Source organism: Cornus florida, unplaced genomic scaffold (genome assembly GCF_030987335.1).
Source record: "Cornus florida cultivar Cherokee Brave unplaced genomic scaffold, ASM3098733v1 CherokeeBrave_3.0.0_Hap2_Chr11, whole genome shotgun sequence".
NCBI lineage: Eukaryota > Viridiplantae > Streptophyta > Magnoliopsida > Cornales > Cornaceae > Cornus > Cornus florida.
Window position 1 is genome coordinate 101302595 of NW_026775581.1, and position 12617 is coordinate 101315211.

General features: G+C 41.1%; 1 protein-coding gene across 4 annotated transcripts; it reads right to left on the bottom strand.

Moving 5' to 3' along the window:
- Window positions 1-1743: 1743 nt before the first annotated feature.
- LOC132284195 (mitochondrial import inner membrane translocase subunit TIM23-1-like) lies at window positions 1744-4778 on the bottom strand. Of its 4 annotated transcripts, XR_009472214.1 has the most exons (3): window positions 4043-4778; window positions 3287-3363; window positions 2302-2501 (listed from the first exon to the last, which is right to left on the bottom strand). XR_009472214.1 is itself a non-coding variant. In XM_059786275.1 (2 exons), the coding sequence occupies exon 1, from the start codon at window positions 4622-4624 to the stop codon at window positions 4052-4054; it is 573 nt and encodes a 190-aa protein (XP_059642258.1). In that variant the 5' UTR covers window positions 4625-4778; the 3' UTR covers window positions 1744-2092; window positions 4043-4051. The 4 variants fall into 4 exon arrangements, 3 of the variants coding, with proteins under 3 accessions (XP_059642258.1, XP_059642259.1, XP_059642260.1); XM_059786275.1 differs by lacking the exons at window positions 2302-2501; window positions 3287-3363 and adding an exon at window positions 1744-2092; XM_059786276.1 differs by lacking the exon at window positions 3287-3363.
- Window positions 4779-12617: the final 7839 nt, after the last annotated feature.

Below are 12617 nucleotides of genomic sequence, written 5' to 3' on the forward strand. Positions count from 1 at the left end.
TCCCCATTTCGCATAACTTAATTGCATAAAAAAAAAAAAAAAACCAAAGTGGAATTTCAGAATTTATTTGCAGGATGTGTTGTTTTCGATGTCAAGTTACACTGTTGTGAACTTGAATGTTAAAACCTCTTTGTTAATTGACATGAACAGCCGGCTTATTCACCCTCCTATGTCTTCATGGTCGGCGGCTTCCTGGAAAGGGCAGGGCTTAAGGTAAGAGCACCACAGAAAAATCCAAGCCAGATGCAGACTTCCATTGGCGCTGAGTCATTTTTTCAACCCTTCCCGTGTCAACCCGCTATGACTTGTCGACTCGTTGTAGATATGTTTTTTGTTGTTGTAAAAATATATTAGAAACTGATAGCGTGAAATAAAAAATAAAATAAAATAAAATCAGTCCACTAATAGATATGTTGATTTATAAAAATGATGAATACGCAATATTATCAACAAATTATTTTGCATGTTCCTATAGTGCTAAATAATTTATAACAGATATGTTGATTTATGAAGCTTTTTGCTTTTTTCTTAATTTTTTTTTTTTACTATGTAGAAAATTAATTAGCCTATAATATTTTACTCAAGTTGGACATTGCCTTGATTTAGGGTCTTATTTTAAGATGAAGAAACTTGGAATCCATGTTGTCATTAAGATGTAGTCCTCTCACCATATAACTATACAATTTTGTTCAAGACGATTCATGGGATGTAATTAGGTGCGGCACTGATTTTTGCAACTTGGTAAAATTATCATGTGATGTATTAATTAGGTAAATAACAGAGTTGGTTTTGTTTTGGGGTAAATAATATTAGCCATAGTAATTATTCCTGTGCTTATGGTAGAATTGATTAGCGAAACCTAAACTTCAATTTGAGTTGGTTTGATTAACGAAACCTAAACTTCAATTTGAGTTGGTTCTTGAATTCTTGGAATACTATTATTTACTTGTATTCTCTAATTTACATACAAAGGTCTTGCTTAAATCCAAAAGGTAGCATTGCTCAAGTCCACAATGGCCATGCCCAGAAAGTAAAAATCAGTGACCGTACCCAGGAAGGTGTGAGAGATTTTTTTAGAGAGAGAGAGGGGGGTTGCGAATAGAGAGGAGGTAAATCTGGGTCTATGGGTATCCATATCCATACCTAATATTCCTTTATAAATATATGGACACTCACATTCAACCTGCATTTTAGTATGATTCATCCATATTCATTAAAAAGCACGCGGATATGGACAAGCAAGCGGATATGGACGCGTTAGTGGGCTATAAAACATATTGCCACCCCTACACATTGGTGATCAAATTTACAAACATTAGATGAGTATCTGGATATTTATAGTGGATGATTTATGATGAGATTTATAGTGGATGATTTATGATGATGTTCTATTATCAGTCCTAAACAAACAACAGCTCAACTTGAGATTCATAATATATTATGAAGAACCCCAACCCCACCCTAACCTGAATTGGCAATTACATTTCAAGGCTTCAAGCTACTCTGTCCCTGAAATTACATCAAACAGCAATGTAAACCTTCCATGTTGTTGGTTGTACATAATGCTGCAACTGTTCACTGCGAGATAACTTTAAGAAAACCGTATAAGGTAGGTGAGAAATAACCAATGCGTAGAGGAAGAAATACTGAGCACACCTACATCTTATAATTTGATCAGATATTCCATTCAATGCAATTAACTAAAAAACTGCACGCACACTTTACTGTAAGAAAACGAACGAGTTTAAAAACCATAAGAAGTTGACCGATAACAATAAATTACAGGTTAATCTCCATCTACAGCCATTACAATCAACTCGATAGCTCAGCAAAATTTGGTGTGTAATGGCCCTTTTCATTAGAAGAAAACTGTCAGCCTTCCAAGAAAGTTGCATACTATGGCAATTGCATTATACATTAAAAAAAAAAATGTCAAATGAAAAGCACAAAGCCTAAGGGCCACAAAGTGGTTGCTCTTAAACTCGAACCTACATTGTCACACTTGATATTTTGAGCTTTCACAATTGCACCAGCTAATGGCCCTCCACACAAGACTGCTCAGTCTGTCCACCACTGTTTATATATCATCACCCTACAATAAATATAATTCATAACTCAAAGTACATACTCCCCCATCTGAACAAAAATTCGCAAGTCAAAATTCATCAATACTGAAAGCTGGAATGAAGTCTATATACCTGTAGTGATAGCAACATCCATATGATCGCAACAAAAGGAACATCCTATGTTAAGTACATACTCAAACCATACATTATCACAAGAGCACATCAAAAGTCCCCATTAAATCACAAAAATTCATTTTTATTCAACTTTGTCTTCTATAATCTCAACCAATCAAATTCAACACGGTATTCTTGTGGTTTAACGTTACACTTCTATTATTTAGAGCTGAATATTGCTTCACCACAAACTCGCTAACCAAGAACCAGCTATGGCATTATATTCGATCAACTCTAACACAGTTCAGTCCATTATCACAACTGCAAGGCATGCAAAAAGAGCCTTCATTGGTAGAAAATAATGACTGAAAAAAGTGAGGAATAGATTTCATCTTCAAACAACAAATATGTAAAAACATGGAGGAAAGCAAAAACAACAAATTTAGGAAGAGCTTTAGAGAAACCTAGCAAGAGAAGAAATTAAGCTATCAAATAAGTACATGGTGTCAATGGATTTCTAACAAACATTTCTTCATGACACCCACTCACCCTTGTCCCAACCGAGAACTAAGACATGCACCTCCCTCTTTAGGGGTGGTAGGAGATACCACTCAAGTTATCAGCCAAGGGTAACTCCAAATGAACTCTAGTAGTATAATGCATCTCCTCTTATCAATATTGTAGCTTGTTAAAGTTCGAATATTCTAGGCACCCAAAACCATTAAATATTCAACGTCCATAGCAAGACAACAACTTCCTTTACAGCACTCACAAGCAGCCTCCAAAAACCTCACCCCTTATTTTGTCCAACTATATCATTTTCCTTCCACAATGAAAAAACTCCAAACTCATGCTCTTCTTTTTATATTATCAAGATAGCACTCAAATCCACCTTAGTAGCATTTGCTTTGTTATTGTCTTCAAAGTTGACATTAATCTTCCTATTCCAATTGTCTTGAGTTTTCAAGAAGCAGTCATTAAATTCATTAGATTTGAGTGTTTGAAGGGGGAATTGATCTTCAAAAAGGGAAGGACGTCCGGTGGGGGGTGGCGCCATTGCCTACTGGGGTCTCCACATTCACAAAGATCACCGATGGAAAAATTACCTTGAATGCAAGGCATTCCATTTCTCCAGCACGGCATTCCGTTTCTCCAGTACAATTCACAATATTCATTGAGATCCCTATAAAGGCAGAAATTTTTCAACAAAGGTTATAGAGACTAGAGAGAAACACTAATACTAATAAATATTACTCTGTTATTTGGACTAAACCTACATATCTTAGTATACAGGTATTCTACCCCAATGGAGGGGACAAAAATTTCCAGGGAAGAATCATAACCTCACACTAGCCATTCTCTTTAGCATCTTACCATCAAAACATCAACTTTTCCAACACAACAAAAGCATCACTTTGACAGCATTCTTGATCTACTTGATCTACTGGAGTGAGATACTGTACGATTTTGAACTTTGCACGATCCATTGAAAGATTAAGAAGACAAAATAAGCATAAAAATAATATCATAATTGAGATTTGATAATAAAGCTAAACTTGCACCGCTAAACCATTGATCTGAACATACAAAATAAGAGTACTTCATCAAGTCTCTCACTATAACCCTGATCATATCACATCTATGATGCTATTCCCATGTCATCGTTGTAATAAATTATTCATCACATACATCATCTACGAAGTTCATCAGCATATAAATTGAGATATATATATATATATAATAAAGCATTAATCATTCATGCTGAACATAGTTGCAACAGACAGCAATGAACGTCTTTCATATCTCAACATATCAAATTTTGGAACAAATTAATTTAAAGCATAGATTATAGAGCCACAAACCCAAGCTCCTCAGATCGGCACGTATCTCTTCGCCGCTTGCTTCCCGGCCACCGCCAACCCAACCACCACGCCCCCAATCGCCCCGGCCACCGCCGCGGACCTCAGCCCAGCCGCCGCCCTATAAAGAGCTCCGGTCCCTAACCCCGCCACCACACTATTCACCACGTCGTCCGTGTCCCTCACCGCCACCATTCCACTCTCCATCCCCGCATATAACAACCCGAGAATCCCAAACCGATTGCCGAACACCCGACCCGTTTGTCCCGACGCGTTCAGGATCCGATTGACCCGGAGTTTCGCGGTGTCCCCGGGCTCCGACGCCTTGACGCCGTCGACTAGACCCTTCCCAGCGCCGGCCACTGCTCCGGATAGGTAACCGATACCGGTGTAGTACGTGAGGTTCTCGCCCCATGAACGGCGTTGAACGACGGACTCCTCTTGGAAGAGGAACTCCGGCGAGGTCGGAAGCTTATATAGGGTTTGGATTGGGACTTGGAGATCCTGGTAAGGGCTGTATAGTCGACGATTGCGGTCGTCTTCTTCGTTGTGATTTGAAGGTTTTGGCTGGTACGGCGTATTCATTTTCTAGGTTTAGGATTAGGGTTAGAAGTGGGGAGTTTTGGTTTCGTTCCCGAATAAAGGAACAGGAAGGAAGATTCTGAATGTCTGATTCATAGAGAGAGGAGAGAGAATGGAGAGGGAAGCTTCCGATGTTTTTGTATCACGTACTAAAATACTCCTATTTTACTTGTAAAGGACCCAACGTCGTCTTTGTGGTTCGGGTGCAAAAATTCGGGCAGGGAGGTGCTGGACCGGTTTAAAGCGATTTGGATTTGCATTGGTGTAAGCCGGTGCTACATCCTACCGGGTGCCCGTCCGGACGGGTGACATGGTACTAGATTAATAATTATATATTCTTCTTCTATTGGCTCACAAAGTGATCTGAGGTCGCTAGCCAATGAACGGCTGACCTAGAACGCGGGCGTGCCAGAGTCCTGATGGACTCGAATATTTCTTGCCAAACTATTCCTATCGGGTCGGGTCACCGACCTAAGGTGATTCAGGCGAAAGTTGGAGAGTAGGAATGACCCTCTCCTTAAGGTTGCTATTGCCTTTAAGAAAGGACTTTAAACACTCAAGATAAACATGAATTAGAAGCAACTTAACTGGACAATAAATATACCTGAATCTGTAAACCTTTTTTCATTGAACTTGACTGATTACAATGATGAATGAATTACAAACTCTTGATTGAAATGGAAACTAAAGTATTAAATGCTGGAAGATGAACTAAGTACTAAACTGATAGTGTTAAGCTAAACTTGCTGAAATAAAAGCTAAGTGTTAAACTGAGCTTGATGAAATAAAAGCTAAGTGCTAAATGATAGGAATGCTAAAGGTTGAACTTTAGAAATGGTCTTGGACCTCTTCCTTGTGATGCTTGAGTGGGTATTTATAGAGGCTTCCACCTGGTGTTGTCCCTTTCAACCGTTTCTCTAGAAATTGATTGGTTGTAAGCTGAAAGTGACTTTTCCTAACCACCAGTTGGAAAGGTTGACTAACTTGCACATCCCTCTATAGGCAGATACAAGTATGTCTGACATGGTATTTTTGACTAAATGGTGCCTATTCTTTCATGCTTGATGATTTTGGTCTTCAAGCCATTTTCAGCTCTCTGCACCTGTCATGTCTGGCTTGATTTGTACATTAGCCTGGAGTCATCTGATTACTGACAATCCTGACTTTCCTCATCAGATGTTGGTGAGAACCTTCCATCTGTAGTTCTGAACTTCTGACATTGTCAAGTTGTCCTTTTCTATTTCAAGCTTTCCTCAAACTTCTAGACCTGACTTGTTGGGTTCTCGAAACATTGGGATTCACAATCGGTCTTTATTTGAATTACCCCAAAGATTCCTCAAGTGATTATGACCCGAGACCCCTGATCATGACCATATTTGGTCATAAGTCTTGATCATGGCCATATTTGGTCATAAGTCTTGATCATGGCCATAGTGACTAGAAATCTTGGTTAAGATTCATAATCATGGCCATTATGACTGAGGGTCTCCTGACTATGACCGTTGTGATTGAGAAAGTTGTGACTGAGAGTATTTTGGCCTAAAACTTATGATCATGACCATAGTGACTGAGAAGGTTTTGGCTTAAGACTCATGATCATGACCATTGAGACTGGGAGTCATAGCCATAGTGACTAAGAAGATTTTGGCCTAAAACTTACGACCATGAGACTGAGACTCTCATGACCAAGATGACTGAGAAGGTTTTGGCCTAAGACTTATGATCATGATGACTGAGACTCTCATGACCAGGATGACCGAGAAGGTTTTGGCCTAAGACTCATGATCATGACCATTGAGACTGGGAGTCATAGCCATAGTGACTGAGAAGATTTTGGCTTAAAACTTACGACCATGAGACTGAGACTCTCATAACCATGATGACTGAGAAGGTTTTGGCCTAAGACTTATGATCATGATAACTGAGACTCTCATGATCAGGATGACCGAGAAGGTTTTGGCCTAAGACTCATGATCATGACCATTGAGACTGGGAGTCATAACCATAGTGACTGAGACTCTCAATCATGGCCGGTTATGGGCTCAAAACCTCATATCAGTCTTAATGGCCCAAAAAATTCCACTCTTCTTCATTCTCAGCCTTAAATCGGATCGCCATGATTAGAAATTAATCTCTCGCCAGGTCAGACTTCATGATTTCTGACCACGTGGCATGATTGTTTCGAATTATATTTTAGGTGTTAACAACTGCCCCCCAACTCTATGAAAATGGGTTCATACCAAATTTTCGTAGAGTTGTATTTATTTTGGCCAGTTTTTATGTTTAGCCTGGGACCAGTCAAAGCCAATTTTTTGCCTTCAATGTATGGATAACCAAAACCATTTATTAACCTGAAGAGAACTGTGTATCATCTCTTTGCCATGGCCATTTATACCTTGGCCATTTTGAAGCTTCCAACTTGCTCAAGCTTCAAAAGAAACAACCGAAACAGAACATAACAGCAGCTAAAGAACATTCTTAGAGAGAGAATTCATTCAAAACAAATAGCACCATAAAATCACATGATGTTGCAGTGTTGCACCTTTTAACAGCCCCTAATCCCTAATGAAATTAAAATCTGATACATACATATGTATACGTATATGTATACATATATACATATACATATATATACCAGGTTCCATGTATATCACACCAAGAGTTGTTACGCCCTCTTCCGATTTGACCATGGATTCCAGGTTTATTTCATAGTGTTGGAGATGGTGTTCCCACCTTTGTCCATCATTCATACCCAATAGTTTTGGGTTTCGGGTGGGCTTCAAAACTGACTCATGTGAGTGTCGGGACCTCGTCAAGCCCAAGCAACAACGAACACACACACACACACACACACACACACATATATATATATGACGGCTGTGAGCTTCTGCAAACTGCATGGTAGACTCTACCAGCGATGGGCCTGTGATTTACGAACCTTCGTATCGCAAAGCGCTGTAATGAGTTTGCCCAGGAACTACGTCGGCCGTAGAGAGATTGTCGCATCGATTATCTTCTTCATGAAGTCACCGCTGCCGAACCTATCACCGTGGATAGATTTGCCACCGGAGAAAAACATGCAGGTCTCCATGCAAGCACAACGTTGTCACCCTCACCGTCATCGCCCATCTTCTGTTACAATAACTACAGCAGCCACCTTTGTTGTCATCAAACTTGCAAATGGCGATAATCACGTTCAAACCATTTCCAAACTTCTTGTCTGGCTCCTCGCGGTTTTGGGTTTCAGTGAGCTTCAACCCGTTTGCTTAACCGAATCTGCTATGGACCAAGAATCTTGATCACGAAGGTTCATATATATATATATATATATATATACATATTTATATGTGTGTATATATATACATTTAACAATTGCTTTGAGATGACAAATGAGTAATCCAACGCTGTCACCTTCGTCGACATGCAACCCAAATTGGTTCGACGACCTCCTTCATCGTGTAAAGTCGGCTCGTTTTTCGTCGACGATGCCACCGCGGGCTACTTTCTTTTCTTCATGCAGTTACGTGCCGCCGAAAAACTCAAGAGATGCCGTGGAAGCTAACGCCGTCGCATGGGCTGCTCCGCTTCTTGTGACCGATGATGATGGCGCCGGTGACGTAGAGAAAGAGGATGGTGACGACGAGAACAGCCATGAAGAGATTGTCGCACCGGTCATCTTCGTCATGAAGTCACTGCCGCCGATCCTATCACCGTGGATGGACTCGCCGCTGGAAAAACATGCGAGTTCCATTGCAACCGTCATTCTCTTCGACGGATAAAGGTCATGTTGCCGAAGAACTCAAGAGATGCCGTGGAAGCTAACGCCGTCGCATGGGCAGCCCTGCTTCTTGTGGCCGATGACGGTGGCCACGGTGACGTAGAGGAAGAGGAGGGTGGCAATGAACTCGGCGATCAGGGCTCTGTAGAAGGACCACGTCTTCAGCTCCGCCATGTCGATCAGCGGTGCCGGTGGTGGGTCGACGTAGTCCTGCTTCCGGCCGCCGTGTTGATCGGATGCTCCTTCGCTCAAATCCTTCTACATTTTATCTCTCTACAACTTCTCTCTCTATAATCCGTGTCTCTCTAGCTAAGCTTGTTTTCTCTCTCTAGCTAACTTGCAGAGACATGCATATATACATATAAATATATTTACATATACATCATGCAACACATCTCATGCAAACCCATTTTTCAAATGGGTATTGGGCCATAGCTTAAGTTGTAAGTCAAAATAAGTACTGACATATGCTTAATTAAGCACGTGAATGAACCTTGTTGTTTCATCTTGAAGGCTGGCTGTTTGGGAGCTCAATGCATATCTTTTTAGATATAGTTATGTACAACACGCAACCAATGCAGACATGGTTGGTGTACTTCAACTAAACGTGGCCTCTTGTAAATATAAACATGTGCGAATATAAATATGCACATATATATATATATATATATATATATATTTCTATTAGCTCTGTACAAAGCACAACCACTTTATTGTCAGAACAAATGGATTTGGAGCTTAACGTACGTCTTTATCTGCAATTTAACTTGACAAGACAAGAGAGAAACAAACCCCAAAACCATGTGCTCAATAACATGTCAATAGATACGGGTTGCACTCAAGTGAAGAACACATTACCCTGTGGCTTAAGGATGTATAATAAATCTCATTTGCTGACACGTTGATTTCTAATACCTGAATTTATTCTTTATATATCCTTGGATTTTTAAGCTAGCCTGTTTTTAAGCGGCTCCAAGTACATTCATAATCCTATGGCGTTTTCATTGGGTACAGTATTTCACCAGCTAAGCCTAGCTAATTGCTCTATATATATAACGCTTGCCTCTACCAAGCATTGTCAACACCATATCCAACAAAACCCTCTGTAGCTTCGCCACAAAAATTGCAGAACATCTCTGTGAAATTTACCTGATAGTTGCATGTTTTTTTTCAAATTAAAAAAAAAACTGCACAGCAGAATGTTAGCTCGTCTTATCCCACAATCAAGAAACATATCCAGCGCACTTTAAAGACCATTTCTTCTTAATAAAGCTTCATCGTAGAGAACACAGCTTTATTTTCTGTCCTTCAGAATCTTGGTGATGGGTGGTAATAAAAATGTAACGATCGTTGCTGAGAATACGTCAATTTCGGCTAGTAACAAATCTTCCAGTCAAGCCGGGATTGTTCAAAAACTCGTCAACGAGATCATCGCTACAGATATTTTCAGCACTAGTGAAGTGTTAGCCAGTGTCTTAGGTGCTGATTCCTTACCTAGAATCGGCCTTGCTCCAGCCTTCAGAGATAGTCCACCAACCTCACTTCTTCCCTACTGTCCCTTAGCTGAGGAGCAACTCCCATTTCAGCACGAGTTCTCTAATCTTGTGGATTCTTCCTACCTTTTCAAAAATTGCCCGATCCCTCAAAGTGACTGGATTGATTGGGTCGATCGGGTCGAACCTCACTACGGAGCATTATGGAAGGAGGTCGGCATTTATGATGCCATCATTCTTTCAAAAAATCGAATCTCTATCAATAAGGAGGCTCTCGTCTCATTACTCTTTTTCTGGTCGAATTCCACCAATGCCTTCCATCTTCGGTGTGGTATGATTGGTCCGACGGTGCAAGATATCTGTTTTCTTACCGGGCTTAGGCCCCATGGTACGGAAATAAATTCACTTCTCACCGTTCCTGAAGTAGCTTATGAATATCCAAAGAAACCTGACGCTTCTGAGCGCATTACTACCCATGGCCCTTTTATTAAAGCCAGCAAAGGTAAATGAACTTCGGTTTCCATCGCCGAGCATATTTCTTTCTTGGTGTACTGGCTGAACAGGTTCTTATTTTGCGTTTCTTCGCTCACAGTCACTAAGGAATTTACTCAATTGGCCCTTGCTCTTCACTCGGGCGAGAAACTTGCTCTCGCTCCTTTTTGCTTTCTTATCTTTACCGTGGCATCGGGGAATATGTTGCTTCCAACTTCAAAACCTGTTTTGGGCCATTCTGGCTATTACAACTTTGGGAATACGCATATTTCCCTGAGCTTTACCCCGATCTCGACTTGTCGACCGCTGTTCCTGTTCCCGGCTATCATTATGCACATATTCAACCAGGAAAAAGATCGTTCAAAACCATGTTCTCCTTCTTTTACAAACTCCCTGCATATCGGGCCAGTCATCTTTTCTTGCCATTCTCTCCTAGACCAAGGCGACCTTTGTGGCTTTCCTATCCCCCTGCCCAGGCTCCACCGAGTTGCCAAGACGAACATACACAAACCTGGGCCAGTTACTTAATTGCTAGGGACATCTCTTATGGATGTTCAAGAATGGGCTCTCCAAATAGTAAGTGTGGGGTGGAGTATTACAATCCCCCACAATTTGCTAGACAATTTGGTCTCACCCAACTCGTTCCACTTCCGCCTTTTCGATCTTTCAATACTTCTTTCTTGGAACGAGTAGTCTTCACCTTAAAAGAAACGGTGGATAGAGTATCCTCCCAGGTTCAACCGTCTCTGTAACAAATTCTCTTTGTAGCCATTTCTGGAAAATCCTGATACTTCTCCATCCTTTGACTACTGGTGGGGAAACCATATTGCGGAGGTTATGGTGGAGGATTCTCGCACTATAACAAATAGGATTGCCTCCATTTTTATTAAACCCCAAGGAGCCTCGACCAAGCCATCAAAGGGGATCAGTGTAGCTAATCCTGGTTCTCCCAGCAGGACGAAAAAATCAAAGTCGTCCAAAGAAGGTACACACTCATACTTACATATATATAAATACGAAGTTCTATGCTTTAGATCATAAAAACATCTTTTCTTTTATGCAGCTGTTGACTTCTATAACCCATTGGGAGTTTCTGATCATGAGGCGGAAATGCCTGAGGCTGACGAGGAAAACGTGGTGCCCCCCAAGAGGCCTAAGGTTTTCCTTATGAATTCTTTAAAGCATAATCTCTTAGAACTTTAGCTTACTTATATGTACCACCTATATACCCCTTTTTTAACCTCAATGGTATTCCAGGTGATCAGGGCAGGGAAAGGAAAAAAACAGGTTACCTCAGTCAGGACCACCAACCCTTTGCCTTTGATCGATGAAGAGGAGGAAGAAAATCCTGACCCCTTGATGCCATCGACTTTCTCAGTTGAGACAAATATCTCTACCAGCCGTGAGGTAACTAGGCTTTGTTTTTACTCCAGTATCAATGTACCTTGCCGATTCTCATGGCATCTTTACGGACAGGTTTCCTCACACTCGGCTAGGTCGTTGTCAAGAGATAGGATCAACATTTGTGATGACATTGCGAATGCTGATCACCCTCGCACTAGTGGAGTCGAGTGTCAACAAGCCACTACTCAACCAAACACTGTTTTTCATCAGTTTGATGGGGCTGAGGTGATTTTCAAGATGATCTTTCAGTACATCTCCCGTATATCTTTATCAAAGTTAGGCATTCAAAAACATTCTTCTCTTGCAGGTTGCCCCGGGCACACAACCAAGAGTTCCAAGCCCTTACTCTGCACCAGCGTTTGCTACCAGACGCACCTTTGGCCACGTGACTCGGCCTTCACCAGTTGGTGTGAGTATTTATGACTTATTCTCTCATTCAAGCCTTGACTTGTTTTACTAAATTCCTTTCATTCATAGGCTGGCTCAAATTCTCAGTCCCAACCGCCCCTTCACACTTATAGCACGATCGATGACTTTGATGTCTACTTTTCCGAGATAGCGGCTGGGTTTGATCTAGATCCCTTGATGAGTGAGCCAGTTGTTGTGCCTACGTCTTCCAGTCGTCTGCCAGATATTGAGGGGGCAAAAAGATTACTAGTCGCCGTCGTGTCCCGAGACCTCTCTGAGATGCCAAGTTTGGCTGCTGATGTGACTGATGCCATGTCCGTCTTGATAGATCATCATGACTTAAGTCAAGAACAGATAAACCATCTTCAATCTGTCCAGAGTCGATTCCCGACTCTCGTCTCTGATTTTCAGCTCTCCTCTC